The 27,030-nt window shown below is 48.8% G+C and overlaps 9 protein-coding genes across 9 annotated transcripts; 4 read left to right on the forward strand and 5 right to left on the reverse strand.

The window, feature by feature from the left end:
* Nucleotides 1-373: 373 nt before the first annotated feature.
* Nucleotides 374-2,172, reverse strand: BDV37DRAFT_244506 (3-deoxy-7-phosphoheptulonate synthase). The gene is made up of 4 exons (XM_032081551.1): nucleotides 1,990-2,172; nucleotides 1,871-1,925; nucleotides 907-1,812; nucleotides 374-847 (listed from the first exon to the last, which is right to left on the reverse strand). The coding sequence occupies exons 1-4, from the start codon at nucleotides 1,993-1,995 to the stop codon at nucleotides 684-686; spliced, it is 1,131 nt and encodes a 376-aa protein (XP_031943038.1). The 5' UTR covers nucleotides 1,996-2,172; the 3' UTR covers nucleotides 374-683.
* Nucleotides 2,173-2,797: 625 nt separating this feature from the next.
* Nucleotides 2,798-6,835, reverse strand: BDV37DRAFT_292923 (uncharacterized protein; the record flags this gene model as incomplete). The annotated part of the gene is made up of 5 exons (XM_032089269.1): nucleotides 2,798-2,878; nucleotides 2,971-4,954; nucleotides 5,258-5,423; nucleotides 6,627-6,658; nucleotides 6,693-6,835. The coding sequence occupies 5 exons, from the start codon at nucleotides 6,833-6,835 to the stop codon at nucleotides 2,798-2,800; spliced, it is 2,406 nt and encodes an 801-aa protein (XP_031943039.1).
* An 800-nt stretch (nucleotides 6,836-7,635) lies between these two features.
* On the forward strand, nucleotides 7,636-9,128 carry BDV37DRAFT_244511 (uncharacterized protein). Its single transcript, XM_032081552.1, has one exon. The coding sequence runs from the start codon at nucleotides 7,891-7,893 to the stop codon at nucleotides 9,085-9,087; it is 1,197 nt and encodes a 398-aa protein (XP_031943040.1). The 5' UTR covers nucleotides 7,636-7,890; the 3' UTR covers nucleotides 9,088-9,128.
* Nucleotides 9,119-11,010, reverse strand: BDV37DRAFT_244517 (ubiquinol--cytochrome-c reductase catalytic subunit CYT1). Its single transcript, XM_032081553.1, has 5 exons — nucleotides 10,808-11,010; nucleotides 10,548-10,696; nucleotides 10,364-10,426; nucleotides 9,895-10,292; nucleotides 9,119-9,842 (listed from the first exon to the last, which is right to left on the reverse strand). Exons 1-5 carry the CDS (start codon nucleotides 10,880-10,882, stop codon nucleotides 9,577-9,579), a joined length of 951 nt encoding a protein of 316 aa, XP_031943041.1. The 5' UTR covers nucleotides 10,883-11,010; the 3' UTR covers nucleotides 9,119-9,576.
* Nucleotides 11,011-11,194: 184 nt separating this feature from the next.
* BDV37DRAFT_292924 (putative pachytene checkpoint component Pch2) lies at nucleotides 11,195-13,845 on the reverse strand (the record flags this gene model as incomplete). Its single annotated transcript, XM_032089270.1, has 9 exons — nucleotides 11,195-11,480; nucleotides 11,608-11,904; nucleotides 11,979-12,330; nucleotides 12,380-12,476; nucleotides 12,512-12,588; nucleotides 12,644-12,902; nucleotides 12,958-13,033; nucleotides 13,096-13,195; nucleotides 13,832-13,845. 9 exons carry the CDS (start codon nucleotides 13,843-13,845, stop codon nucleotides 11,334-11,336), a joined length of 1,419 nt encoding a protein of 472 aa, XP_031943042.1. The 3' UTR covers nucleotides 11,195-11,333.
* Nucleotides 13,846-14,033: 188 nt separating this feature from the next.
* Nucleotides 14,034-17,396, forward strand: BDV37DRAFT_244527 (exocyst complex component Sec10 family protein). The gene is made up of 3 exons (XM_032081554.1): nucleotides 14,034-14,403; nucleotides 14,461-16,744; nucleotides 16,798-17,396. The coding sequence occupies exons 1-3, from the start codon at nucleotides 14,289-14,291 to the stop codon at nucleotides 17,066-17,068; spliced, it is 2,670 nt and encodes an 889-aa protein (XP_031943043.1). The 5' UTR covers nucleotides 14,034-14,288; the 3' UTR covers nucleotides 17,069-17,396.
* Nucleotides 17,397-17,400: 4 nt separating this feature from the next.
* BDV37DRAFT_244528 (putative extracellular SCP domain protein Pry1) lies at nucleotides 17,401-18,819 on the forward strand. The gene is made up of 3 exons (XM_032081555.1): nucleotides 17,401-17,516; nucleotides 17,575-18,122; nucleotides 18,248-18,819. Exons 2-3 carry the CDS (start codon nucleotides 17,811-17,813, stop codon nucleotides 18,749-18,751), a joined length of 816 nt encoding a protein of 271 aa, XP_031943044.1. The 5' UTR covers nucleotides 17,401-17,516; nucleotides 17,575-17,810; the 3' UTR covers nucleotides 18,752-18,819.
* Nucleotides 18,820-18,825: 6 nt separating this feature from the next.
* EifCb (translation initiation factor eIF3 core subunit b) lies at nucleotides 18,826-21,633 on the reverse strand. The gene is made up of 4 exons (XM_032081556.1): nucleotides 21,477-21,633; nucleotides 21,206-21,398; nucleotides 19,614-21,144; nucleotides 18,826-19,551 (listed from the first exon to the last, which is right to left on the reverse strand). Exons 1-4 carry the CDS (start codon nucleotides 21,547-21,549, stop codon nucleotides 19,123-19,125), a joined length of 2,226 nt encoding a protein of 741 aa, XP_031943045.1. The 5' UTR covers nucleotides 21,550-21,633; the 3' UTR covers nucleotides 18,826-19,122.
* Nucleotides 21,634-22,195: 562 nt separating this feature from the next.
* On the forward strand, nucleotides 22,196-26,767 carry BDV37DRAFT_270454 (uncharacterized protein; the record flags this gene model as incomplete). Its single annotated transcript, XM_032084562.1, has 9 exons — nucleotides 22,196-22,202; nucleotides 22,287-22,423; nucleotides 22,521-22,967; nucleotides 23,021-23,074; nucleotides 23,159-23,325; nucleotides 23,603-23,647; nucleotides 24,162-24,741; nucleotides 24,813-25,051; nucleotides 25,117-26,767. The coding sequence occupies 9 exons, from the start codon at nucleotides 22,196-22,198 to the stop codon at nucleotides 26,765-26,767; spliced, it is 3,327 nt and encodes a 1,108-aa protein (XP_031943046.1).
* Between the last annotated feature and the right edge of the window lie 263 nt (nucleotides 26,768-27,030).

Here is a 27,030-nt window from a genome sequence, read left to right on the forward strand (position 1 = left end):
GGATGAATCCGACCTTTTTTCCCCCCCTTTTTGCAAAAACAAGGGGGGTTGCGTTGGGTTGTTCGTACAGAGGACGAACCAGGGAGGTTAGGAGGATTTGGAGATGTGGGGGTGCTTGGTGAGTACGAATTTGTATGTTATTGTTAGTATTGTGCTGCAGGTGAGGGCAAATACAGAGACTAGTTCCTTTGTCGTTGGGGATGTAATCTGGGATTTCCGCTTTGGGAGGGTAATAGGGTGTGTAGATATTATTATGGCGTTGAGATATATGGAGTTTTCTCTATAGCAACTGTGCCAGGGTGGAGTGGAGAGTAATACTATCTGGTGGATATTTTGATTTCTAGGGTAATAGATGTCGGGGCTAAGTACATACAACGTACAATACACAGTACTACTAATATTAGCTAGTCTGATCTACCCCCAGTTAGCAGCCGGATCGTCAAATTATTTATGCTTATTCTTGTGGGGCGGATGGAGTCGTAGCTGATTACAATGGAAAAGTGTTCTTCGTTCAATGGTATATCAACATGTATTGAAACCGAAATCGTACTTTTATTCACAGAACGCTATCATGGCCCAACCCGTTTTCCAACACCGGAAGAATATGGCTCAGAATGCAAGCTCTGCTCGGTCAATCAAGCAGTTAGAAAGATTAAATCGAAATTTTAGCTTTTTGCGTGGATCTAGTTGGAAGCGCCATTGACCGCCAGCTTCTCTTTCCGAGTACGGACGGCCTGGGCGAGGTTCTCAAGCACAGCCTCTGTGTCCTCCCAGTGGATACAAGCATCGGTGATACTGACACCGTACTTGAGGCCGGCCTTACCCTCAGGCGGGACCTTCTGGTTACCTATAAGATAAAAGTTAGCGATAAGATTCCAGCACTCATAGCGGAAATGGAAAGCATACCCTCGTTGATGTTACTCTCAATCATGACACCCATAATGGCGGTCTCACCCGCAGCGATCTGCTCCGCGAGCACAGCGGCCACCTTGGGCTGGTTCTTGTGGTTCTTCTGCGAGTTGCCGTGGCTGCAGTCCACCATGAGACGGGGCTCCATGCCCTGCGCAGAAAGCTTGGCCTTGGCCTCGGCGATGCTCTCAGCATCGTAGTTGGGGCCCTTCTTTCCACCACGGAGGATGACGAAGCAGTCGGGGTTACCCACGGTGCCGACGATGGAGACAACACCGGGCTTGGTGACGGAGAGGAAGTGGTGGGGGTGTTTGACCGAGCCAATGGCATCCACTGCAACATCCAAAGAGCCATCGGTGCCGTTCTTGAATCCAACGGGGAAGGAAAGACCAGAAGCCAGCTCACGGTGGACCTGGGACTCGGTCGTCCGCGCGCCAACCGCACCAACGGAGAGACAGTCAGCCAGGAACTGCGGGGAGATGGTGTCCAGCATCTCGCTAGCAATGGGCATGCCCTTGTTGGTCAGGTCGACGAAAAGTTGACGAGAGGTGCGCAGGCCCTTGTTGATCTTGAAACTATTGTCGATATCGGGGTCGTTGATAAGACCCTTCCAGCCAACGGTAGTACGGGGCTTCTCCAGGTAGGCACGCATGACAATCAAAAGCTCATCCTGGTATTTCTCCTTCAGTTTTAAGAGACGGTCGCAGTATTCAAGGGCCATGTCGGGATCGTGAATCGAGCAGGGTCCCACCACGACCAGCAAACGGCGCTTGTCGGTGTCGGTGCCATGAACGACTGCGCTAGCCTCCTGACGGGCTTGCAAGACCGTCTGTCTGGAGGCCTCTGTCATAGCGATCTCATGTTGGAGAAGGTTGGGGGGAGTCAGAGGGTTGTATCCTCGAACTGCGTACGGTTAGCGAGTGATGCGACTTCATACTGCGCAATCAGGGGATCGGCTTACTTCTCGAGTCCTCCAAATGGTTGGTATCCCCTACATTGGAATTTTCGATGAAGAACTGTGCCATTAGTTGAGTAGCTATTCAGACAGTTTGGCATAATCGTGGCGAAGAATTAACTCACAGACATGGTGGGCGGCGGGGGAAGATTTGCAGAGATCAATTGTGAGGGGTAGAGGGGCACTCTGAGAAGACCAACGGTATTAATATCTCGGAATAAGTGAGGAAAAAGAACAAGAGCCCGAAGCAATGAAACTCCGAACGGGGTATCTTAGAAGGGTATGACAACAAAACAAGGGAGTTCAGAAAAAAAAATATGATTTTGAAGGATCATATTTTCTTGGGTAACAACTCCTATGTCGGCGCCCGTGACGAGTCATACCTGCCTCATCGGTCACTGTGTCGCACGTGAATCCGGTCGATCGGACCCTAGTGCATGCCTCAGGTTGGTCAACCCCATTGGCTGGATCGTCATTCGCCGTTGGACTCCGCCCACATCAACTCTAATTCCGCATATCCAACGGGTGGAGCGTCTACAACGTACTAGGTATCAGGGTCGATATCCCTCTGAGGTATCGCACAGTACAACCTACGTGGAATGCAGAGCTCCCATTGGGTTCATAACCTCCCTTCAGGGTGGCAATAATGGCTATCAAGGATTTACACTGTTCTCTTTCCAATATAATGATAGTTTAGCCAATCTAGCGAGCAGTAACAACTCTTTCGGGGCATGTGTGCGGCAGCCTGCAGACTCTGAGAAGACAGCTACCTTCAAGCGCTCTTGTGCTTTTTTCCTTTACTTTCTCCTGAGCTTAAGTGCGAGTTTGTCCTCTTCCGAGCACACCTCTCGGTCGCTTCCAAGCGATGGATTATCTCCTGACAGACATTTGCATGGTGGTCTCTGATTATGTTCATCTGCTGCTTGCATAGGTTTATTCGTTCTTCTTGTGCCTTGAAAAGTTGATCCAGCACGCGGTGGCACTGCCGGCGATATGTCTCCAAGACATCATTGACTGTTTGTTTCTCAGTCTCCAGTCCGCGCGTAAGACGCTCCACTCAATTAGCAAATGCGCTAGGTCCAATGTCTATCATGCATATGACTCACCTCACTAGAGTCGAGTAACATCTCCTGCGTAGACCTTTGGAGTGCTTGTAGAGTTGTATCTCCCTTGGTCTTTTTGAGGCTTCTGCCGCGGCTGCTCGATATTACCGTTGTATTCCAGTTAGAATCGATAGAGGCTAGCTCTCCTTGCGACGGAGATTGGTATAGATCCTGGCCTGCAATATCGATTCGTATGTGTTGCCTATGAGGTACTGAGGCTGCTCTAAAACGATCTCGGTGCATGCCCCTTGTCCGGTCTTCACGGTTCCTGGGTAAACTGGGTCCTTGTGCAAACGGACTTCTAATACGCATACCAGAGCTCTCACCATACGCAGTGTGAGCCAGATTACTTTTAGTACCAGGCACTTCAACGAAACTCTCTTCGATACCTCCATCGTAGCCAGACTCATCATCAATGCTCCTAGCGGGAACTTGCTTTTCATCTTGTGTCAGCTGCCGAGATTGGCTTTCGCGATGTACTGTACCATCAGAAATTATAATTTTATTCTCCATATGTGATAGGAGTCGTGGGCTTCCATTTATATCGACAATACTCTTTCTTGGTGTCATTCTTTGATGCTCCGCGGTGTGGTCTTGCACCTGTTGGCTATCATGGCGCAGAAGGGGTTTGGCGGAAACTGGGCCACTGTGTTTTGATGTAGCTGCTCTCGTTATACCGGAGCTCTCAGAACCGGGACCAGGCTCGTCGTTTCCGATGCACGATCGGCTGCTGTGGTCAGATTGACTAATCAAGGTATCTCCATGGCGTGGTTGAGCATGACGTCGGCTTTGTGTCAAGTTGGTAGCAGACCATTTTCCGTCATCCAAAAGCTCCGTGGCTACTGTTTCTATGCTAGCCGTTATCATTTCCACCTCTCTTAAAATTCCCTGACACTTGTTTTGATTTGTTTCTTGTACTTCGTTCGGGCGATTTTGGTCCATAAAACGGTTCAGTGACCTATCTGTATCTGAGCTTCGTGAGATCACACAATCACCGTCATTATCTTCACAAGTCCTTGCTAGATTTGACTCGACTAGTAGCTTGTTTCTGGGAGCTTCTTCCATTGATTGGATTGATGGCATCGTTGTTTCAGGGTTGCTCTGGCTCTTACGATCAGGAGATGCATCGTGTCCATGACTGTGAGATCGGTTCCATTGTGATGATATTTCCTCTAGTTGGAAAGCTGCAGCAAGCTTTCCACCAATACCTCGGCCTCTCCCTAAATGCTTTGCCCCTAGCAACTGAGGCTTTGGAGGGGCTTGTGAGGGCCCAGAATCTTTGGCATCTGTGACATAACTGTGCGTCTCGTCCGCATTATTGTCTCCGCTATGAAGGGCGGGGGTAGGCTCAGACGCACGCTGTCTGTGCTCTTCAATTTCCAGCAAAGAAGTGACACCCTTGGCTGAGGCCTCAATGGAAGTACTATCATCTGTTGCGCATTTTCCAGAGACGAGATCTTCACTGCCCGATGAGCTACTGTGATCTTCGGTTCGGATATCAATACCCTCAAAGGTCTTTAGCCCTCCCTTATATCTAGGCACCTCAGTCGCGTTATTAACCATCATGTCGTAGGATATAGGCCCCAATATACTGTTTTTCCCTTTAATAGCACTGCCAGTACTTCTGGCTGGTGGCCTCTGGCGTTTCCCGGCTGAGGAGCTTGCCTCGCGAATCACTTTCTGTCCACTACTCGGTCTCTTATTAAATGCTGACCTTTCTCCAGAAGCTGGAGAAAACACTGGTGTAGATTCGTTCCTCTTGCCAAGCTCTGACTCGCCGCTCGGACGCAGGTCTTCATCCCAGTCGACGGGTTCCTTACGATGGGTGGCATATACCTTTCTATAAGCTCTCTGAGGATGGAATATCAACGATTCCTGGGTATTAGACAACCGGGGTTTATCTCTGTTGTTGAATGACAAGGTGCATGGCTTATGCCTGCTCATTAGTTTCCTGTTTTGACTTGCAGTCGCAGCTGGCTCGTTGGAACTAATTTGTTGTGGCTCAGTAGGCCTCTTGGCCCGCGAGGTAGTATGAATACCCCCATCCTGGTCAGAAGGTGTTTTCGATACCGTTAGATCATCGTGCATTTGATTGGAGTTATACTCTTCATTCTGGCAGGGACTGCTCAGTTGAAGGCCTTTCATGTTTTTCTTGTCGGTAGCATTCGACACCCACCCTTCACCTCCGCCAATAACTTCATGTTCCACATCTCTTCTCAGAGGACCATCAGAACTGACAGCATTCGATACCCTGGTTGCCGAGGGAAGCTTCACGCCTGAGACTGGGGACATACTTCGTGGCAATGTGTGCTTGGCAGTATATGTCTCTTTTCGGGCCCTCGCCTCAGAAAGGCGCTTAGACTTTCTAACCACCACCTCTGCAGTGTCCAACGACACCACTGTTGATGACGATCTTTGAGGTTTGGATTCTCTTGTTGAAATACCAATTTTGGGTTCTGCACAGATCCCGATGAGTGCTTTACGCAGCTCGGCAAGGTCTTCATTGGACTGTAAGATAAGAGTTCGTTCCTTCATTGTTTGCCTTCTACCATTCTTGGATATTGAAATCGCTGGTTCGAGATGTAAACATAGTGACTCTTGCCCTTCCCTCTGGCTCACTGATGATCTCATTAGCCTTCGACTGGACTTTAACGAGACCTCAATATAGTTGAAGCGCTTTCTATAGGTGCTATCCGCAACGTATATGAATAGCAGTGTAGAAGAAATCAAGCTAGTGAGTATACTGCCCTCTGCGAGTACGTTTCCATCAATATGGATGGACCGCAAGATGTAGCAGGAATGCGCCTGTCCATCAGTCTCTTTCACATTTCCTACCCGCACGCCTTCATCCCTGAACGCTTCTTGTTTGGTCTCACGGGCGTATAAATAGTAAGACTTTACTATATCATCACTGGGAATGTCCGTGGTATGAAAGAATGCTCTCCTATATAGGTCGTCAGGGGTCCAGAGGAATTCCGTACTAATGCCGGCGAGATGAATAATTCGAATAATAACACTTGCAAAGAACTTCGATACGACGTCAGCCTCAAAGGAAGCTATGGAGACGATTCTAGGAATACGGTAATACTCATGAGCCATAAGAACAAGAGGTTGTTATCCAACGATCACATACCCAGCAAAATCCTGCGCCTGGGCTTCCAATAACAGGGCAACTCCCTCCCCTGATTCGAGCATTAACTCTGCGAGTAAATTCCCAGTCTGGTGTGCTACTCAGTATCATTGAGATTGAGACTGTGAGCGAAATATCTAGGCTCACCAGTTTTCTAAGTCCATGGTCCTGGTCTCTGTCGATAAATATTTGATACAATGTGTTTAATAATCGTTGCTGTGTCAAGCGCGAGTAGTCTGCCGGTGATAAAGCTGCTGGTTCATCTTTGACACACAGTTGAGGCCCGTCCTTTATGACAATCTGAAGTTAGAATTGTCGTAGCTTCTATATAAGGGCGACGGTTTTCATAGACAAACCAGCAGAAGATATAGCCCTCGTTCCTGGCCAGCATGGATTCCCGAGTTGAGCAGTAGATATGCTAGACATTGTAGAGACGTCACATCTAATGATCGGATTATCTTGGTGGCATTTTCTTCCAGAGCTGAAAGAATATTATTAACGTTGTTGGTTGTCAGATGAGTTTCATCACGTAACAAGGGCTCGACTATATCACTCGAGAAACTGCATACTGTCAAGCAATGAAACAAAAACACACACTTGAGCTCCTGGTACTGACAGTATTCTTGTGTCTCCTTCGGCTTCCGTAGCTACACTTCTCAGTTGAGTGACTAAGGATAGCTCTGCCATATAGGCGGGGCTTTGCTTATCGAAATTCGCACCTAAGCTCGTTTCAGACATTTTGTGCTTATGGACTGATAGCCAATCATGAATGCAAAGTCCTTTAAGTAAGGGTAATTGTCATGAAGAATATTGATGTGTGTGTATAGAAGGTTAGTGTGCCATCACATGATGCTGTCCATCAAACAGGAAACCTAGTCTACAAACTTGAACAACTTCAGGAAAGTCCCAGTGAGCCGTTGGTTGCCTGAAAGCTTCCCACGTCTTTCGCTCGAAACTATGCCTGTGGGATTTCCATGGAATATTATAACCTAGAACTAGAAGACATAATCTTCCACAGCCTGGAGCCTGACTCTTATATCATCTAAAAGCTATCTCAATATGATAAGCGAATTCGAAGCTATCGAAAAGCCTCATATATTATCAAAGGCACTGCCTTTCGCCTATACTATACTTATTAATGTTTGTAGAGTGTCGATGTCACGAAATAAATGATAAGTTTACTACTAGTGTGCCCCAGAAATTCTGAGCACAGTTATTGAACATCACCTTGTTCAAAATCGTTGTTAGCGAAAACAATAGGGAGAATACCAGGGCCGCTGCCAAGAACCTTCGCAAGCCAACGTCAGGCACAACACACCTTAAGCATAAAACCCCAGATTTTAACATAGTAGCGCAGATGACACCATCGCAGCTTACTGGATATTCCATAGTATTTAGGCTATCATCGTCCCAGTTCGATATCCGTTGAATAAGGACAGTTTTCAACTGCTATCCGTACTAATTCTCTCAGAAGAAGAGCCAATAACTAACCAATGCATTTACTTAATTACCAATATGATCTGTTTGATATTGTAATCAAGCACGGTCCCTTAGAAATCCGATCCGAATCGGCATTCGTTCGCTCCGCGTCCCGACTCCTAACATTCATCTATGGACAAAACAGGCGACCAAGTGTTTACGTGGAAGGAGAAGCATGATATTCAGCATGATGATTGGTCTACTTATTTTCCGACACGAGGTTGACTAACTCATAAGTTCCAGCGCCCACGCTGTGCAGCTGAGGTTTCCTATATCTCAATTTTTCCATTCAACTTATTATAGGTTATCTCGAAATGGGTGTATCATATCCTGAAAATCCGCTCAAGGAAGACGGCGCTGAGGTTGTCGTTCCTCCCTCATCAACGGGTGGGATGTTCGAACGGTTATGGGAACTGATTCCCCGAGGCGGCAGCAAGAATTTAGCATCCGAAGCGACGAGTTGTCACCTTCCCGAGACAACGTCTACCAGACGGCGAGCATCAGTCGCGGAGCACTCGCTCGAAAGAGATGAACACCTTTCCGAACACCTGCCTGAATTTCCCAGCCGACACGATGATCAAAGCAAACCATCTCCTCCACAGGAAACCGTCCTATACCTGGCCTACGGCTCAAACTTGGCTTCGAAAACATTCCTAGGGATGCGTGGCATTCGGCCCCTCTCTCAGATCAACGTCATTGTTCCCGAATTACGATTAACCTTCGATCTTCCTGGACTGCCATACATCGAGCCTTGCTTCGCAGCGAGTCAATTCCGCGACGCCTCATGCAAGGGAACGGATACAGACCATATCACAGATAATGAATTGGAAGGCGATCTGGCATCGGAAAAAACAGTGCTCATTTCCCAACGAGAGCACGATTATCTACCCGACGATCCTCTCGTCGGTGTTGTGTATGAGGTCACCCTTACCGATTATGCTCGCATTATAGCGACAGAAGGAGGTGGGAATGGATACAAGGACATCGTTATAGATTGCTATCCATTTTCCGAATCTTACGACCCAACTCAGCCCATTCCAGACTGTCCAGAATCGAAACCATTCAAAGCACATACCCTTCTCGCACCTGTCACGAACCTAGACGAGATATCTCGGCGCGCTTATGCGCAGCGAACACACTCATTTGTCCCTCGATCTGGGCCCGCTGTGCGGAAGCCTGGGTACTCCCAGCCATCCGCTCGCTACCTCAACTTGATCCTCACAGGGGCAGCCGAGCATAATCTTCCTATCTCTTATCGGGCACATCTTTCTCGAGTGCCAACATATCGTATTACAACTGTTCGTCAAAAGATGGGCAGGTCGATATTTCTAGTGACATGGGGTCCACTTATGCTTCTGGTGCTCACACTCTCAAGGACTCTAGCTGGTCCGGATGGTCGTAGTCCGCAATGGTTGATGAAGCTGTCGGATATCATAGGAACCGTGATGTGGGGTTCTTACGAATTCATATTTCGACCACTTTTTGGAGATGGTGAACGAACTATGGAGTAGGGAACATGGTTAAATTTCCAATATATATATATATATATATAATCAGGACCAATCCAAAAGCTGAAAACATTAAGTTTTTAAGTACAATTCCCGACCCCTTTTTGTTACATACCTGCCTTAGAACTGTTCGACTAGCGTTGAAATGCGATAATGGCAACTGCTGAGGCGAAGCCAGCATCGGCAGATTACCTCGGTCTAGGCAAAAGAGTCTACCCGCGTAATGAAGCAAAATTCATATATGAAAGCAGACAAAGGAAATTGTGACATTGGGTCTTCAAACAAGATTTTCAAAGGAGAAAAATATCTAGGGTACAGATACAGGTGTCCTGAATAACATCTAACAAAACAAGCAGAGGCCAGACCATACATAAGAGCGACTGATGAAGGAACGGCGACGTGACCAAACCTAATAAGGTTGGGGTCGATTATTCAAGGTTCTCTGGCCGTCGATCCCTCACTTTTTGCAATTCATATAGTCCGTTATATCGTTCAGCGCCGGGAGACAGGGGGGCTGTACACAATCTTCCTTGTCTTGATTGGAGACCACTTGTAACGCTTAACCCAGACGCTGACGGCGAAGAGACCGGTAAGGAGGGCAATGGCCTTGACACCCATCTTCTTACGGTCGTCCATCTCAGGCTCGGCAGCCCAGTTAAGGAACTCAACAACGTCCTTAGCCATCTGGGAGGTGGTGGCCGGAGTGCCGTCCTCGTACTCAACAACACCATCGAAGAGGACACGACCCATGGCAATAGCTATAACGGAGTTAGACTAATCAAGCATCATAGGGAATTCGCCAAAACATACCGGTTCCAGGGAAGTAGGGGTTGAAGTTCATGCCCTCCTGGACAGTGGCACCAGCTGGGGGCTCATCAGGGTAACCAGTCAACAGACTGAAGATGTAGTTGCAGCCACCGTGACGGCCCTTGACGATCAAGCTAAGATCAGGGGGGAGAGCACCGCCGTTGGCAGCACGGGCAGCCTCCTCGTTCTTGTAAGGAGCAGGAATGTAGTCCGACAGCTTTCCGGGACGCTTCTCGATCTCGCCCTGGTCGTTGGGCTCGGTGTCGTATTCGTTCTCCTCAGCCATGGCCTTCATCTCATCGACGGTGTGCATGACACCAACGAACGAACGCCATGGAACACGGGTCAAGGAGTGGCAGGAAGCGCAGACTTCACGGTAGACCTGGAAACCACGACGGAGGCTGAGAAATAATATGTAAGCAAGAACTGCCGTTTGTTTGAAGAGGGTCGATCCGGTTCTAGGAGTACTCACGCCGCATGGTCGAAGGTCTTGTTCCACTTGGCGTGTTCCCAAGGGTAGTTGGTAGGGTGCAACCTTTAATTCAGATGTGTCAGCCATATCACGGTCTCGGCTGCTAAGATGACGATTCGGTCGGAGCAACGGAGAGGAAAAATGGGTGCCTAAGCCCGAGCAATATCGTAACCAATCCACTCACCCTTCCTCAGCAGGGGTCGATGCAAAAGCTTCCTGTCCATAGAGATAGGCGGCGGATCCGACGGCGACGGCGGTTGCGACGGCCGCAGTGACTGTGAGGTGGAAGGGGGAGCTGGCGGATTCGGCACCGGCGGCGGAAGAAGACGCACGCTGGACAATTCATCAGTGGTGAGTCCTTGCAAAATCATCCAGGACATATTCCAAAGCAATTGCCCTCTTATCTTGAGCCCAATGGACGTCAGATGTCGGAGAAGTGCGTACCGTGGATGCTCTGTTCAAGGACTGCCGAGCGATACCCCGGAAGGGCACGCTGCGCGAGACAGTACGTGCCAGCATACTGATGATATTAAGAACCCTCTGATCAATGGATAATCAGGAAGGCACAATAGCCAGGAAGAAGGAGAGGGGAGGGGGAGGGGGTCGTGGTGCGCACTGGAGAATGTGCTTTTGGAGGTGAAGTTGAGGTTGTCGGATGGTCAAGTTTCTCTTGGGTTTGGAATTGGCTAAACCCTCCCGCTGATTGGCTGGCACCACGGCTCTAACTGCCTTCGGTGAAAACCGCGACTTTTCGGAACAACAAAATTCGATCCATAAATCAGCAGCCACATGATGACAGCCAAACAATCCCGACAACTACAATTATGCCATTATCTATTCGGAATTCATTCTCTCTTTCTAGTACTGCATTCTTGAAGATCTTAGTGACACATGTGCTACGCCAATTGTTCGTATGAGAACCTCGCACTCCCGTCCACTCCACATCCTCTTCTTCTGTGTGGTCTCTCCTTCATTGTGCTTCCGCCTTGGCTTGAATTTCCGACGTAATCCCCATACGCAAAGCATGGACGGCCTCCCGAGTATTGCATCGGGCACTCTTACTATACAACACTAAAGACAAAGCGGGTAGTCGTCGAACAGTCCGCCCACTGAGATTCTGATGATAGCGTTAGAAGTGCCTTTTTGTAACGTATACCCAGTAATTATTGTGCAAGAAAGAAAGGGGAATGGGGACAGGAAAAAGGAAAAAGGAAAAAGGAAGAAGGAAAACGAGCATCACTTACCATGCTCTCCAATGCTGCGTCACCAAGCTGCTTGGGGACAGATTCCGGAAACATCTGATAATTGAGGAGCATCTCATCAAATGTTGGTAGCAGTAGAGTCTCCGTAGCCTGCTCCACATATTGCAGTGCAGTCTGGGGATTATCGGGGTTCACTTGGACAACATCAAACGAGGCTCCCTCAATGATCTCACACCGACTCAGTTCTTCCAAACATTCTTTGTAAATTCCGTATATAGCTCTGTTGGACAGGTATGGTACGAACTGCTTGATATCGACCCGGTCGAGGAAAGCTTGGTCCTGCGATGTACATCAGCTTCTCGGGCCCAGAACGTGCAGTGCAGCAATGTTGATTAATCTGACCGAATGCTTACCAGAGCTGTGACCAAATTGCTCGTACAAATTACAACAACATTGGCATGGGTCTTCAATCTATCCAAGCCTGTGAGAAGTGCATTGACCGCACGTACAGCGTCGAATGGCTCATTCCCACCCAGCGCTCTCTCTCTTCGAGCCGCTAGCGTTTCTATCTCATCGATGATCAGACAGACAAAGGTATCTTCTTCCTCTTCGAGCAACGACTCAATGTTCTCAAAGGTCTTGCTTACCAGCTTCCCGCTTTCACCGAAGAACTTGCTACCAAGTGAGTGAGCGTTTATTTCAACAAGCTTGCTCTGGGGATAATGTTTTCCAATGCGTATTGCAATTTTCTGAGTGAGGCCACGACTAAACTATCTCAGCTTCGAATAACCCGGGACTGATTTGATTGGCGCACCAGAGGCTTGTTTTTCCAGTTCCTGGTGGTCCCCACAAAAGAATCAGTCTATTCCAGTTGATCGTCCATCTGTTGAGTTTTCGAGAAGAGTATGATACTAGAACGAGCAGTTAGCCAATGTTATTATCTCACAAGCACCGTTAAAGTCCTCACCCATCCTGGTGATTGCACGAAGCAACATAGACTTAAGCGGCTGGTCAAACTGCAATCTGTGACACCTTTGATTAATATCATGCGGATACCAAGTCATCAAGTTTACCATACGACTCCCACAGTCCATCCAGTTCTCTGCTTGGTAGGCTAAGTACCCTTGCTTTTGGATCTTCATCCTTGCTGTCCATGGATTCCTCTAGAGGTAGAGTGTGTTGAGAGCCTTCTTGCTCTAATGGTGCGCGAAGCTGATACGCTTGGACATCAAGTTCAACCTGTTGGAGTCTGTATGCTCCGGTTTCCATATCTTCCCCGGAGCATTCGGTGACAACCACAGAGTCTATGGCCTGAGCATGTGAATCGCTCAAGCCTTCTAATATACTATTAATAACTGCGTTTAACTTTTCTTCTCGAGGAGGCACTCGTACCAAAGGAGGATATTTCCTGTCCGAGGCTGAGAACGACGAAATTGGCAACTAGCCATTTTGTGACCTCTTCCCTAATCTGCTGATTTAAGCCTCACAGTCCCTTAAGAGATCAAGACAGGTACACCAGGGGCAATGTACCAGGTCAGTGCGAATGATGATACCATCTCCGTTGTTTTTGACACGCGCTTCGACATGTAGGACTGGCTGCTGAAAGACTTCCATCATGTATGGAAAGAAGCTAGCCAAAATTATGTTGTGTGGGATTTACGGTAGGGCAGTATAAAATCAAATGATATACACTGGAAGAATATTGAGAAGAAATGTCGTTGACTTGGGTCAACTGTAGTCACGGAAATTGTAGCTCAGTAGGCCTTTTCCCGTGACATACAACAATATACTACCACCCAAGTCTCTCTGTTATATGACTAGCAAAATGGTAATAGAATTCTGAGTTCACTAATATCGATGAGGACTTAAGTTGACCTGTTTGTAGCTTCTGTGATATTTCTGAGAGGCATGCGGTGTGCATGTACAGTCTTGTCCAAACTCTCCTCTGCAAATGATAAAGCAGCGAGCAGTATCCGCGAAGCAGATGATGAAAAAAAAGGCTTCCCATCTTCCAAGAAATTACTATCATGCTATTCTTATTCTGGAAAGCTTGTCATATGGGCTTTCTATAATCACCGCATCAAGGTTCATCCTTCGAAAAGAGAAACGTACCACCACAATGGCAAATTCACCTACTAAGTAAAAATGAATCCTCCTTGTTGCTAATTAAGCGCAGTTCTCATCTGTCGTCATCACAATAACATTACATTGAACATATTACACTTGGCGGTACCGACCTCTAACAATCGTTCAAATTTTTACATACAAACTGGAACACATGTTACCATAAATTTCTAATACAGATCATGATTTTTAGATCTGGTCATTTGTTTAGACCGCTCGATCACGTGGAGTTGGACCCTTCTGGATGGTTCACCGGAAAGGGAAAGCCTCTGGCCGATCCACCATTGGACTCTCTGGGGTCCATATTAAGTGCCGCCATAGTCATGGCTGTGCAAGACATCAACGGTCCGTACATTGAACCTACGCACTTTGATTTTATTTTTTTTTTCGCAATGAACCATTTTACCTATAAACATATACTCTAGTTGTTATTACTCAAAACGATACCTAGTAGGCTCAGTTCTTGCCCCAATCGTGTCCATTGCCCCGCGGAGCCAACTAGTCGGTGGGAACTGGCCGTCCGAGCTTTCGGCAATACCCATTCGATCGAGAACCCAAGGATCTTTCCTCTCTTCCGATGCATAACTACAGAAGCCACGATGCCGCCGAAAGTGAGCAATGGGACAGGAGTTGGTGGGAAACCGCGCAGAGACGTTCTGGCTTCGGTCAGAATGGCCTCCATGGACCAAGTCTCCAGGGCTGCTCTCCCAGCTGGTACGCTCGATCTTGGCTGAAGGAAAAGCAATATGCAGTATAGCTAACGAGTACTAGAGATTATGTCCTCAGTCCTAGACTATCTTTCCCCAGTCGACTTGATTCGAGTAGCACGATCGTCAAAACTTTTACGCGAAATCGCTTACGATGACACAAGATGGGTACAGTGGCTGAAACGCATGGGCTGCTGGAATGAACTGGAGGCTAGGAAACACGTTGAAGAAACATTTGGGACCATTGCAAATGTTGAGAGCGTCAGGCAAAAAGAAGCTGCCGAGCAATCTCAGCGATCATCGCTCGTGAGCGCAGGCACAGAAAATAAGCCTCAAATAAGTCTCAAATCACTGTCCGATGGTTTCGACCAGATAACGCTGTCTACACCTGCTGCCACTGGAAATGCGAACGAACTGGAAGACGATCCAATCTTGGGGGCGTTACAGCAGGTTAAATCAGTGCGTGGGGAAGCTCGGAATGAGTACGGCAAGGTTCATGCTGCTCTTGCGCCTTTTTACAACGATATTGCCATTGCAGGAGCTTCTCCAGATAACTTGTTGTTTAAGAAATATACCGACCCACAGCACCAAGCTCAGATTCTGTTTCAATTGCAAGCTTTCGCCAAATGTGACTTAACGGAGGGCTGGTGTGAGAGGCTGTCACACCTGCAGGAAGCTATCTCAATGTTTGAAACAGCCGCTATCAAGGAATTCAGACACGGTTACGAGACTGAAGACATCGAAAATAGAATGCGGCAATATGCCCACGTTCTCTACACATTGAACGGTGGGGCTGCAGCTGTTGAGCTCTTCATTCACCATAACCATCTTGTCACACGAAGGTCAGATTTCGGTAGGCCAGGGGACTGCATTGATACATCATCTCAACGCGTGAAGCTTGACCAGACGCAGGCATTATTTACTCGTCTGAGTGTTGCTTACAATGAAGAAGTCGCAATCATCAATCGCGCCTTTCCGCCGTCGTTAAAGGTTGCATTGCCGTTCATTGAGAAAGTCGGCCAGGATGTGCTGTACCCATTTCTGACCGCGATCTTTGATGAATTGCATCGCATCAACATAGAATCTTACTTGACCGCCGTTTCGAGTACATTCGCCCAATGCATGAATCTCGCTGATACCCTGTTACCAATTCAAAGTTCGGCTGTTAATTTCGAAGAGTTTTTGGAGCATGTCATTGCTAAAGTATATGAGCCACATATGGACTTATACCTTGCGGAGGAATTGGATTATTTCCGGAAACGCTCTGAGGCCGCAGTGGATGAATGGGATAGGCAGCTTTCTGAACAGGCTGCCTCGACGGAGTCATTTCTAATGTCAAATATAAATAGACAAGCCGATAAGAAGGACTTCCTGACTTCTTTCAAGAAAGTCATCATGGCCCCTGTCAATCTCCTTCCGAGCTTTTCAGGGACCAAAGCAAGCGATTCAAAGTCCGACGAGGAGTCTTCTGCTGGTGATGCCTCGGCTTTGAAGGCCCAGAACCGATTTTCAACCATTTCCATGCCTGCCACTCCTGTAACCGAAGCTCCTACCACGGAGCTTGCAGCCAAGGCAGCTATTATGAAATCGAAAATGGAAGGTATCCGTTCCCTGTTCAGCATCGAAGTCGCCTTGGGCCTAGTTCATGCTGCAAAGTCGGGCCTGGAGAGAGCTGCTCAATTTGTTCGGATTGGAGGGGACACAGGTGCCCTTACGAAACAGCAATGTGAGGCGATATTTGTTACCCTGGTACGCATTTTAGGGGATCGTCATCTCATCGCCGGCTTTGACAAAGCAGTTGACCATCTATCTAACTACCGACCTCGCGAACAAGGAGACCGCGATCAGTCGGGTGTTGAACCCTTAGTGACCTTCTTGGAGCTGGTGAATGTTGGTGATCTCATTCTCCAGATGGTCGATGTCTTTTATGAGCAAGAACTCATTGGCAAAAAGCTGACTGATCGTAATGACTTTGTTGACCCCGCAGTGAAAGAGAAGAAGAAGTTCGAGCAGAATCTCGACGAACGAGTTGCTGCAGGACTCAACAAAGGAATCGATGTTCTTATGGAAGAAGTGGACTATATTCTGGCAACACGGCAATTAGCGACAGACTTCAACCCGAGTGTGTCCACAGACCCGTACCGGCAGACTATGGACGTAAGTGTATCTGAAGCGGCAGTTGCCGTTGTTGATGTGGTTTCCTCGCATACCCAAATGCTCGTTGGGAGTACCGACAAGAGCACACTTGACGTTTTTAACCAAGAGGTGGGGTTGCGTCTTTTTACTGCCCTATGCAAGCACTTGAAACGTCAAAGAATTAGCGTTGAGGGTTCCTTAAGACTCATCAGGTAAGGCTTCTCTTCTTCGGTCATAATTGCTTGTCCTCGCTGACATAGCCTAGCGATATGAACCACTACTTCAACTTTATTCAGAGATTCAGGAATAATGAGCTTCTTGTCTATTTCAAAGCTTTTCGTGAACTCTCTCAGATCTATCTAATCGATCCTTCGGACGCTAAGGAGCTCGCTACCATCATTGCAGACTCGGACCGGTTTCAGGGAATCTGGACGGTTGAAGATGTGTGCGAGTTCGCCGAACGACGAGCAGATTGGTATCAGGTGAAACGAGACGTGGAACGAGCCATGTATGGGATTGGGTGCAATATTATGTGATGAACGGGACTTTCGAATATACCCACAGCATTACGACCTGTAAATTTAAAGGAGAATACCCCCATTTCGCGTTGCATATATACATCGCTGGATAGCTGGATATGTTACTATAGGGCTCCGGAATGCCCGGAAACTACGATTTGAACGACACTACCAATTATATGGCCGATATATTTCTCTCCTAGACGTAGACTTTATTTTTTCATCTTATATTTTGTTTTACTTTGTGCCTGAAAAGTTGTTTACGTTCTCTTGTAAATATTGGCGCCTGAAAAAAGCCTGACGTCAGTAAGCGGTTGTGGAAGCATGATTTGGTGACCAAACAAACACCTCTCAGCCACTCGTTTCTCGAGTGTTCATCTCACCTGCAGCTATTTCTACCTGTTAAAAGGTTTGATTGCAGGGAATATATGTCACTTCATCGTGGTCTTACCTGAGGTTATTTTTGGTATTGGTCCAGATTCCCATAAGTGAAATCAAGTACTGAGTACTTATGAATAAAAAAGCACGTATCCATCGAATTAAATCGACACAGGTTCAGGTCTACCGGTCTATCCAATTCTGCAAATAAATCTGACAGTCATATTCCCCGCCCAGGTTGATCTGTCCAGTGGCTGTATATCTGAATCATGCCATAGTATATGACCAGCCATACCAGCACTACACCCCGCAACCATCAAAAGCAGCTTAGAAGGCCGGAAGACCAACGGCCCTAAGAAAGGAATACCATAGAACTACAGAAATGTTTTCTATCCCCTCTTACAAGCACACCAGTCCTATGCGATACATAACACCATGTCTCGAAGTCATGCTCATCTTCATACTCGCTACTCCGGCAAACACCCAACAAACAATCCAGACAACAATCATGGTCACAGCAACACCAACATCACCACATCCGCCCTCCTACACATCCCCTGAGGTATTCAGAGACACAGTCCTCTCGTCGAGCAATACCTACCGCAAAGAGCATAACGCAAGCGATCTCGTTTGGAACGAGACCTTGACTCTGTATGCAAAAGATTGGGCCGAGGGGTGTAAATGGAAACATTCTGTACGTTCTGGTTCCTTTTCTTAACTTATCTACTTGTGTGCTGCTTATTTGTTGGGGTGTTGTATGAGGGAACATAAGTGGTTTAAAATATTGGTCGTACTTATGCGAGAGGTATATATATATAGCATGGTCCATACGGCGAGAACCTCGCCTTCGGATACCAGGATGCCTCAGCTGCGGTCTTTGCGTGGGGTGACGAACGTCGCTTGTACGATTTTAAGAAACCGACCGGGTTCAGCGAGGAGACAGGGCATTTTACGCAGTTGGTTTGGAGGGCTACGACAGATGTTGGATGTGCGGCGATCGACTGCGGGTACGGCAACGGCACTGATGATAACGAGAAGAGCGGGGATACGGGTTCCTCCTATACCAGGGCTCAGGGCTGGTATGTTGTTTGTGAGTATTCGCCGCCTGGGAATGTGATGGGGACTAGTAGGACTGCTGGCGGTGAGAACGGGCTCTTTAAGGTGAATGTGCAGTCGGCGAGTACGTATTCTGGACCGTATCCGACGGACTCTGGAAGCCCTCCTGCTAGTACGAGTGGGGTAAGTGGTGCAGATCGAATGTTTGTTCCTTGTGGGTGGATTTGGGGCTGGATTGGGGCCCTGGTTTTGATGGTAATGGGCTAGGGGATGATAGTGTAGTAGAATCAATGATATAGAAAAATCGTTTCTTTGCAGACACCAACTGATGAAAATTTATACAAGAACATCTTACTTCGTTAGCCTTGCATATGCCGGCTTAAGGTGGTCATCTCTCATGCTACCAATGTTGCGCTCATGACACTCTCCGGTCGGGAGATACGCAATACACATCTATTCACTTTTGAAGTTCCAAACGTCCTTGGGCTGGAACAAAGCCAAACGTATCACAGAAACAAGCTCACAGGAGGCGAAGCGGACGGCGCTTCGAAGAAGAGGGTGAGGATATCGACAGGCAAGATGTAGAAATGAGGAAAATAAAATAGAAAGTGACATTAGATACGAAAGACATGACCCAATCAACCGATAACTTCCTCGTTCTCCTCCACAATCTCCTCCACAATCTCTTCGACAACGGTCTCGCCCTGGTCTTCGGAGACGGAGGGAGCATCCTTGGCAGCCTTGGGATCGTCTGCGTTTTCGGGGATACCGTAGGCATCCTTCTCCTCGGCCGCGAGCTCCTTCTCCCGGCGGATCCAGGCAACCCACTCGTTGAGAACGCGCTTGCGCTTCTCGACAACAGCGGTGTTCGCAATGTCGACAGCATACTTGTCTTCCTCGTCGAACTCCTTGGAGTACTCACGGAGGTTCTTGCGCACTTGTTTCTGCTCCTCCTTGCTAAGAAGAGTGGCTGGGCGAGGACGCCAGACGAACTGCTTGAATTTATCGGTAGGGTTCTCAGCGAGGGTTTGACCGGCGAAAGTGTGAAGGTTCCAGCCGTTTTCCATCTAGCAAGGAGATATTAGTAAGAAATTCTTAGTTAAACTTGGCACGAATGCAACGGGCTTACCGAATGAGTCCACACACTAGCACTGCTAACAACGTAACGACCTGTAGGATCCCAGTCGATATCTGTGACACCGTAGTGCTCCACAGTCTTCATCAATTGAAGGTTGGCGGCCAGATCCTTCTCGCCCTCGGCCTTCTCACCCTCAAAGTCCATATCCCAGAAGTCCAAATCGAAGTTCGATTGAGAGTGAACGGTGGCGACAACGACGAAACGGCCCTTGGGGGACCAGTAGATAGCGTTGCTCGTCTTCTTCTCGATTGTGCGCACAAGCTTGAAGTTACCGGCCTGGGGGCCCTTCTTTTCAGGAGCGAAGAAAGATACGGCAGTCTTAGGGAGAACAGCAGCACCACTAGGGGTTTCACCCGTAGTGATCAGGACAAAACGTCCACCGTTGGGTTCCCATGCAAAGTTGATCACAGTGTCTTTGAGACTGTCCACAACCTCAACTGGAACACCCTTCTCGCGCACCCGGAAAATCTCAAGGTTGGTAGCCATTGACTTCTTGGACTTGGAGTGACGATCCACCTTGACACAGACGTAGGTACCTTGAGACTGCCAGTGCAGCTTCACATCAGAGACGTTGAACAGGTTACGGGTTCGTACAATCTCCTTAGATGGAACGCTCATCAAGGCGACTCTTGCGGGGTTGCTGCCAATTTCAGGAGTCCAGAAGGAGAGAAGTTGTTCGTATTGCTTGACACCCTCACGGGTGACTGTTGCTGGCGACCATTCGAAGTCCATGACACCATCAATCTTAACGGAAGTCTTACCCAGCAAGTTCATCCGAGGCAGCTCGTAGATAGAGATAGACTGGCCCTGGAGCATTCTTGCAACGTACTTCTCATCAGCGGACCACTTGAAAGCGGGCCACTGCACCTTCTTCTTCGGGGCAGCATCACCTTCAGCAGGGCCGGTAGCGAGATCATGAGAAACGAAGGAACGCAGAGGCTTTCCAGAGACGATATCCCAGACGATAATGTTCTTTCCATCCTCTTCGAAAGACAAGACAGGGTGACCCTCTTCAACCTGAATGGGGCGGGAAGACCAGGTAGTCAAGTAGCTCTCACCTGGCGAGAACTCGACGAGCTGAACAAACGGATGGGGGAACTGCTTCTGTTTTGAGAAAGCAGGGCCGCCCCAGAGCTGCACACCCTGAGGATGGACGGATGCAAGATATGTACCCTTGGGAGACCACTGGACGAAGAGCTGTGTCCAATGAGCACGATCGACGACGTTCTCTGGTGGATTGTTCTTGTTGTTCCAGAACACGCCAACCTTGTCATTGCGGTAGAGGGCGAACTGGTCACGGGCGTTGGGGTCGGACAGCCATGAGCGGAGGTGCTCCTTCTCCTTGAAAGGTTCGACAGTTGGGGGCTTATATTCCTCATCGATGCGTCCTTCGCGACCATAGCGATCAATATCCATTAACTTGTTCACGGCAAGGGTGTGCTTCTTGTCGAGAGGTGTTCCGTGCAGCTGCTTGACTGCGGCAATGGCTTGTTCGGGGGTTTCATATTCGACGAAGGCGAAACTGCACAAACGAAACATTAAACCTTTCCTTCATTTATTTCCAGTATTTCCCCGGTACGTACCCTTCGGACATGTTCTTGTCGTTGGTCGGCATGAAAACGGCATCTTCGGAGGTGTGGCCGACCGCGTTGAGTTTCCTCAGCAAGAACTTGATAAGCTTCTGCCTGCTCTCTTCCGGCACGATCGGGAGCCCATCGATGACGATAAATGTATCCAAACCCTCCTCGAGCTTCACTTCAAATTGCTCCTTGAGATCTAAAAATCGGAAAAGCGGTATTAGCGAAGAGGGGCACGGGACCTAGAAAGAGACAAATGATAAAGAATCGCACTCACCGGAGAAGTCAATCTCCTCCTCCTCCTCTTCGTGGAGATCCTGCTCGGACAGGGTATCGAAACTGGGCGCCATGATTGCTGGGGGGCGTTTCGAGGGCGATGGGTGGAGAGTTATCGAGGGTGAGAGAGCCGCTCTGATTTTCTGCTGGTCGTCCCCGTTTTGCCTGGTTTTAGGGCAAAAAGAACAAATCCCAACCACAGCCGCTTCTGTGTGCGAAGGCGCTGACTCAGCCGTGCCTGCGCCCACGTGACGACCCGACCGACCCCAGTCGCCCGCATAACCTCCAGTGTTAGTGAACCTTACTTTACCGTAACCGACCGTACGGCCTGCCTTGACATACAGTTGGAGATCCATAACAGGTCGCGACCCTCGAACACAATTCGTCCCAGGTTGCTTTGATATTGCGGGTGCAAGGTGCTGGTCGTTGTGGGCCGGCCATCTCCATTGTTTTCTTTTGTTTTTATCTCATCTACCTTGTGTTCCTGTTCTGTTACACCTTTTATTGGAGATTCCCTTCCTTCTTATGCCCCGCCGGTCCTAAGCGCCAGCGCTACGCCCAGATCTGGACGATCGATCTCCAACAGTACGATTCACTACCTCTCCCTCCTGCTCCAAAGCTAGCATTATCGACTCTGTGGCTGTGCCCATTGCAGCGATTGACGCAATTATCACTGTATTTCCTACCGTCGAGAAAGTAACCAGAGCTACGTTGCCCAGGATGTCGCGTAAGTTTCGCTGGCACTGATGTTTCTGGGTCGTGCACAAGCCGCCGAAGTCGCTCTGAACTGACATCATTCGCGATGCGCCAGTCTCCCCAGAAGCCCGCGACCAATATGTACCAATCATTGACTCAATCCTGGCTAAGAGTGATCTCAATACTATCTCCGAGAAGCGAATCCGTAAAGGGCTTCAGGAAGAGGTCGGCTATGATCTCACTCCGCATAAGGTCTGTTCCGCGTCTCGTCACGTCGCAAAACCAATGACCCCAATATCACTTCATTACACTGCAATTATACACCATGCTAACATATCTCTTTAACTAGGCTGTGATTAAGCAGCTTATCATGGAGCGGTTCGACATCTTTGCCGAGAATGGTGGTATAGAAGCTTCTCCCGAGGCGGTCGCTACTGCTCCTGCGACCAATGGCCACAGTTCTGCGACACCGGTCGAGGCTTCGTCCCCTGCGCAATCCTCCAAGTCACAGAAACGTCAGGCGGATAGTGTGGAACGTGAATCGGACAAGACTCCTCCGGTGAAGAAGAAAAAGTCCGATCACGATGTGGATGCGGATGCCCTTTTCGCGGCAAAATTGCAGGCGGAGGAAAACATGCGTGCCCGTCCCACTCGCGGTGCGAGTGCGCGTAAAGCCCAACCGGCAAAGAAGAAGACAACCAAGGCTAAAACGTCGAAGAAGGTCAAAGCGGAGGACGACTCAGACGTCGACTCCGGCTCGGACTCAAAGAAAGTGAACCGTTCTGGTGGATTTCATGTATGTTTTACTATACTCTTGGAGTAATTTGTCTCGTATTAACAGCTATACAGAAACCACTTACTCTATCACCGGCATTGTCAGCTCTGCTGGGTGGAGAAGAGTCGGTATGTATTCTCTTTGGTCCTGCTTGCTTGACGCATCGCATATCACCCGCATGCTTTGATTGAGAAACAGCTAATTTCCCCCAGCTTTCGCGACCCCAGACGGTAAAGAAAGTCTGGGCGTATATCCGCGAGCATGAACTTCAAGATCCCAGCGACCGACGTCAAATCCGCTGCGACGAACCGATGCGCGCGGTTTTCAAGCAGGACCGCATACATATGTTTACGATGACAAAGATCCTCAGCCAAAATTTGTACAGCCCCGATGAATAGTCTCCGTATCTGGAGGGAGACCCACGCCATACATAGTCTTCAGGGAGGGCAAAAGTTGCGTCGCGCCCGTCGCTATACTTCATGAATATTTGCTTTTATTTACTTTGCTTTTGCTTTTGCTTTTGCTTTGCAGCACCGCATATGATAACCAGGAGCCGTCATTTTGATTATCGAGATCTTATGTTGTACTCAGTTTACCCCCATTGGCGACATAATTGCCTTACTCATCTTTTGTTACTTTACCTGCTTTTTCTCCAGCGGGAGTTGGTACTGCCTTGCAGATTGGCGCGATGGATGCTGTCGGTAAAGAACCGTCGCTATTTCAGAAGAGTCCTGCAGGGATGTCTTCTGCCATTACACATTATTATTATTATTATTATTATTATGACATAGCATGAGCAATACAGAGTGTTCAAGTAGATCGCGGACCCGCGTAGGCAGATTTTCGATAAGTACATGTACACTACCTCTGCTTGCGGGAGAATAGCCCACTGCAACAACACCAAAGCAGTGACCACCATGGGAAATATCCTTGAGTCAATCGAGTCAACAGGTAGTCTTAGATGTCAGTAGGATGATTCAAAAGGAATTATTCAAACGCTCAAGTCGAGAGACGGTGAGTCGAAATGACGCCGAGAGGAGTCATTGCGGAAAGCTAATTAATTCGCTGGTTAAATACGGAGTAAATAAATGGGAAATTTTTAGTGATTTAATCAAGCCGCTCACTAAGCACGCCGACAGCCAACATTTTCGCCCGCCGCTCGACAATTTGTCTCCCCTCACTGCCACCACTACACTAGGATCATTATCCCCGCAGACAAAGTGTTCGTCGCGCCGTGTCAGAAGGAGCGCCGAGCTCTTCTAATCCCTGGGAGCTGTTATCCGGGCTTGTCCCCTTTCTGAAATTGTTTCCGTCGTGCCAACTCCCGCCTCCATATCCGCCCTCCATGTCTGACACTCAGCCGCCCCAAGGCTCCGGATCGCAAGGACCAAAACGTGGTGGTCGTCGCGGACGAGGACGGGGAGCAGGCCAACCTTCGGCAAGAATTGAGAACTCGCAGCAGTCGACTGAAGGTGCCGGAAAAGGCTCAAGGGCCAGGGGCAGTGGGCCCCGCAGAGGAGGGGGTCGCGATAAGCAGAACCGCAGCGCCCCGAATAGGGATTCCGGGCCGGATCCCAGTGGACAACCGACCCAAGGACAGACTACAGAGACGGGAGACAAGGGCAAGACGGTAGCTGCAGCGCCCGCAGACGACGCCGATGATGGGGAGATTTGCTTCATTTGTGCGTCAACTGTCGAACATACGTCTGTTTCGCCATGTAATCACCGCACTTGCCATATCTGCGCGTTGAGACTTCGAGCATTGTATAAGAACAAAGCCTGTGCGCATTGTCGGGTACGCTTTATATCTCGATCCACATACTTTGGGTACCTTGGGGTTATGCTAATGTCTGTCATTCGGGGTAGACTGAATCGAGCTACGTGATTTTCACAAATGACCATGTGAAGCCTTTCCAGGACTTCAAGGACTCGGACTTTTCTCAGAAAGATGATAACCTCGGGATCAAATATGAAAATAATGAGATCTTTGAAGATACAGTCCTCTTGCTCCGATACAATTGCCCGGACACAGATTGCGACGTGGCTTGCTTAGGATGGCCCGACCTGCATCGCCACGTGAAGAGCAAGCATGGCAAAGTAATGTGGTATGTGATGTTCCTCTGGAATGCTATACACTGGCATGTTACTTACCTTGGTTCTTATCGTCTAGCGATCTTTGTACGCGTAACAAGAAAGTCTTCACCCATGAGCACGAGCTCTTCACTGTAGCGGAGTTGCGCAAGCACGAGAAGTATGGAGATCATGTTCCTGGGGCTGTTGAACAGAGTGGCTTTAAGGGTCACCCCGAATGTGGTTTCTGCCGTCAACGGTTTTATGGTGACGATGAACTGTACACTCACTGTCGCGATCGCCATGAAAGATGCCACATCTGTGATAGACGGTCCGCCAATCGTCAGCAACAGTATTATATTGACTATAATGCGCTTGAGGATCACTTCCAGAAGGACCATTTCCTTTGCCTGGACAAGGAGTGTTTGGAGAAAAAGTTTGTTGTTTTCGAATCTGAAATGGATATGAAAGCCCATCAATTGGAATGCCATCCAAATGGTCTTTCCAAGGATGCGAGACGCGACGCACGAACCGTTGATCTGTCATCTTTCGACTACAGAACACCGTATCAACCTCAAAGACAACGCCGCGGCGCTGGTCGTGGGCGCGATCCAAATTCTGAACCTCTTCCTGTGTCCTCTGCACAACCACTAACCAGAGCCGAAATTGCCTACCAACGGCAGATGGCCATTCAAAGCGCACAGTCAGTATCAACCCGCAGCTTCGGAGGTCAATTGACCCGTAATGATACTCAAACTGTACATGCTCCCCCGCGTACCCCAGCCTCCCGAACACCCCCAGCTGCGTCCACCCCTGTGGCGGAACTGCAGGATCTCAGTCTCGGCCATGATTCCGGATCTGCCACGCCTCAGGAACAGGCCCGCCGTCTGCGTCATGCAGCTGTGGTCGAGCGTGCCGCTAATCTCCTTGGCAATGATCAAAATAAACTGAATGAATTCCGCTCCAAAGTGTCCACCTACCGCACCTCTGCCCTAACAGCCACCGAGCTGATCGACGGTTTTTTCTCCCTCTTCGACACGTCCACAAACGAGCTAGGCAAACTCGTCAAGGAGCTCGCAGAGATCTACGAAAACGACTCCAAACGAACCGCACTACTCAAAGCCTGGAATGACTGGCGCGCCATCAACGAAGATTACCCAGCCCTACCAGGCCCTGGGGGCCTCCTACCAGGCATGTCCCCCAGCACCGTGAACGGCAGTGGTGCCGGAGGCAAACGTGTCCTCCGGCTGAAATCCTCAACCGCCCAGTCCTCTCGCTCAGCTGTCGGCAGAAGCGGTGCCCTCCCCTCGGGCTCATCCCCAAGCAACCCCTTCCCCCCTCTCTCCTCTACCGTCTCCAAAAAGTCCGCCGCCGCCAGCAACAGCAATACCCCTTGGGCTACGGCATCCCCTGCTCCATCGTATACCGGGCCATCCTACGCTGGCCCATCCTCCCGTCCTGCCCCTAAACCTAGTAACCCCTCTCGGCCTGCAAATACCGGCAACGCCGAAGCTTTCCCGGCGCTCCCCGCCGCCCCTAAACCAAACGTCCTCATGGCTGGTCTCACCCGTGGAACTGTCCGTGTCCGTTGGGATGGACGAGATGCTCCGAACTCGAATGCCTGGGCCTCAGGTGGATCAGGCACCAGTACCCCGGGCGAACCAGATTCCGATTTCGGAGAGTCCTCTGCAGGCGGCGGTAAGAAGGGTAAGGGAAAGAAGGGAAAACAGACTCTTTTCCATTTTGGTTAAGGAGTTGATCACTGTTTTGGTCTACTATTAGAGAGTTATGACCTTGTGCTGTTTAGCTTTTGTTATTAAGCGAGTCATAATAGAACTGTGATACGCAAGTTTAAAAGTGTTAAGGATTGTTGTTAATCTTTAATGCAAATTGAATGCAAACAGCCTGTCCGGACATGATTTTATGAGTTAGGAAAGAAGTAATTGGTAACTTGGGGTCCCATTATAGTAAGATATGAGTATGATTTCATAATTTGTAGACATGAACAGCTGCC

This window comes from Aspergillus pseudonomiae, assembly GCF_009193645.1.
Source record: "Aspergillus pseudonomiae strain CBS 119388 unplaced genomic scaffold BDV37scaffold_21, whole genome shotgun sequence".
Taxonomy (NCBI): Eukaryota; Fungi; Ascomycota; class Eurotiomycetes; order Eurotiales; family Aspergillaceae; genus Aspergillus; species Aspergillus pseudonomiae.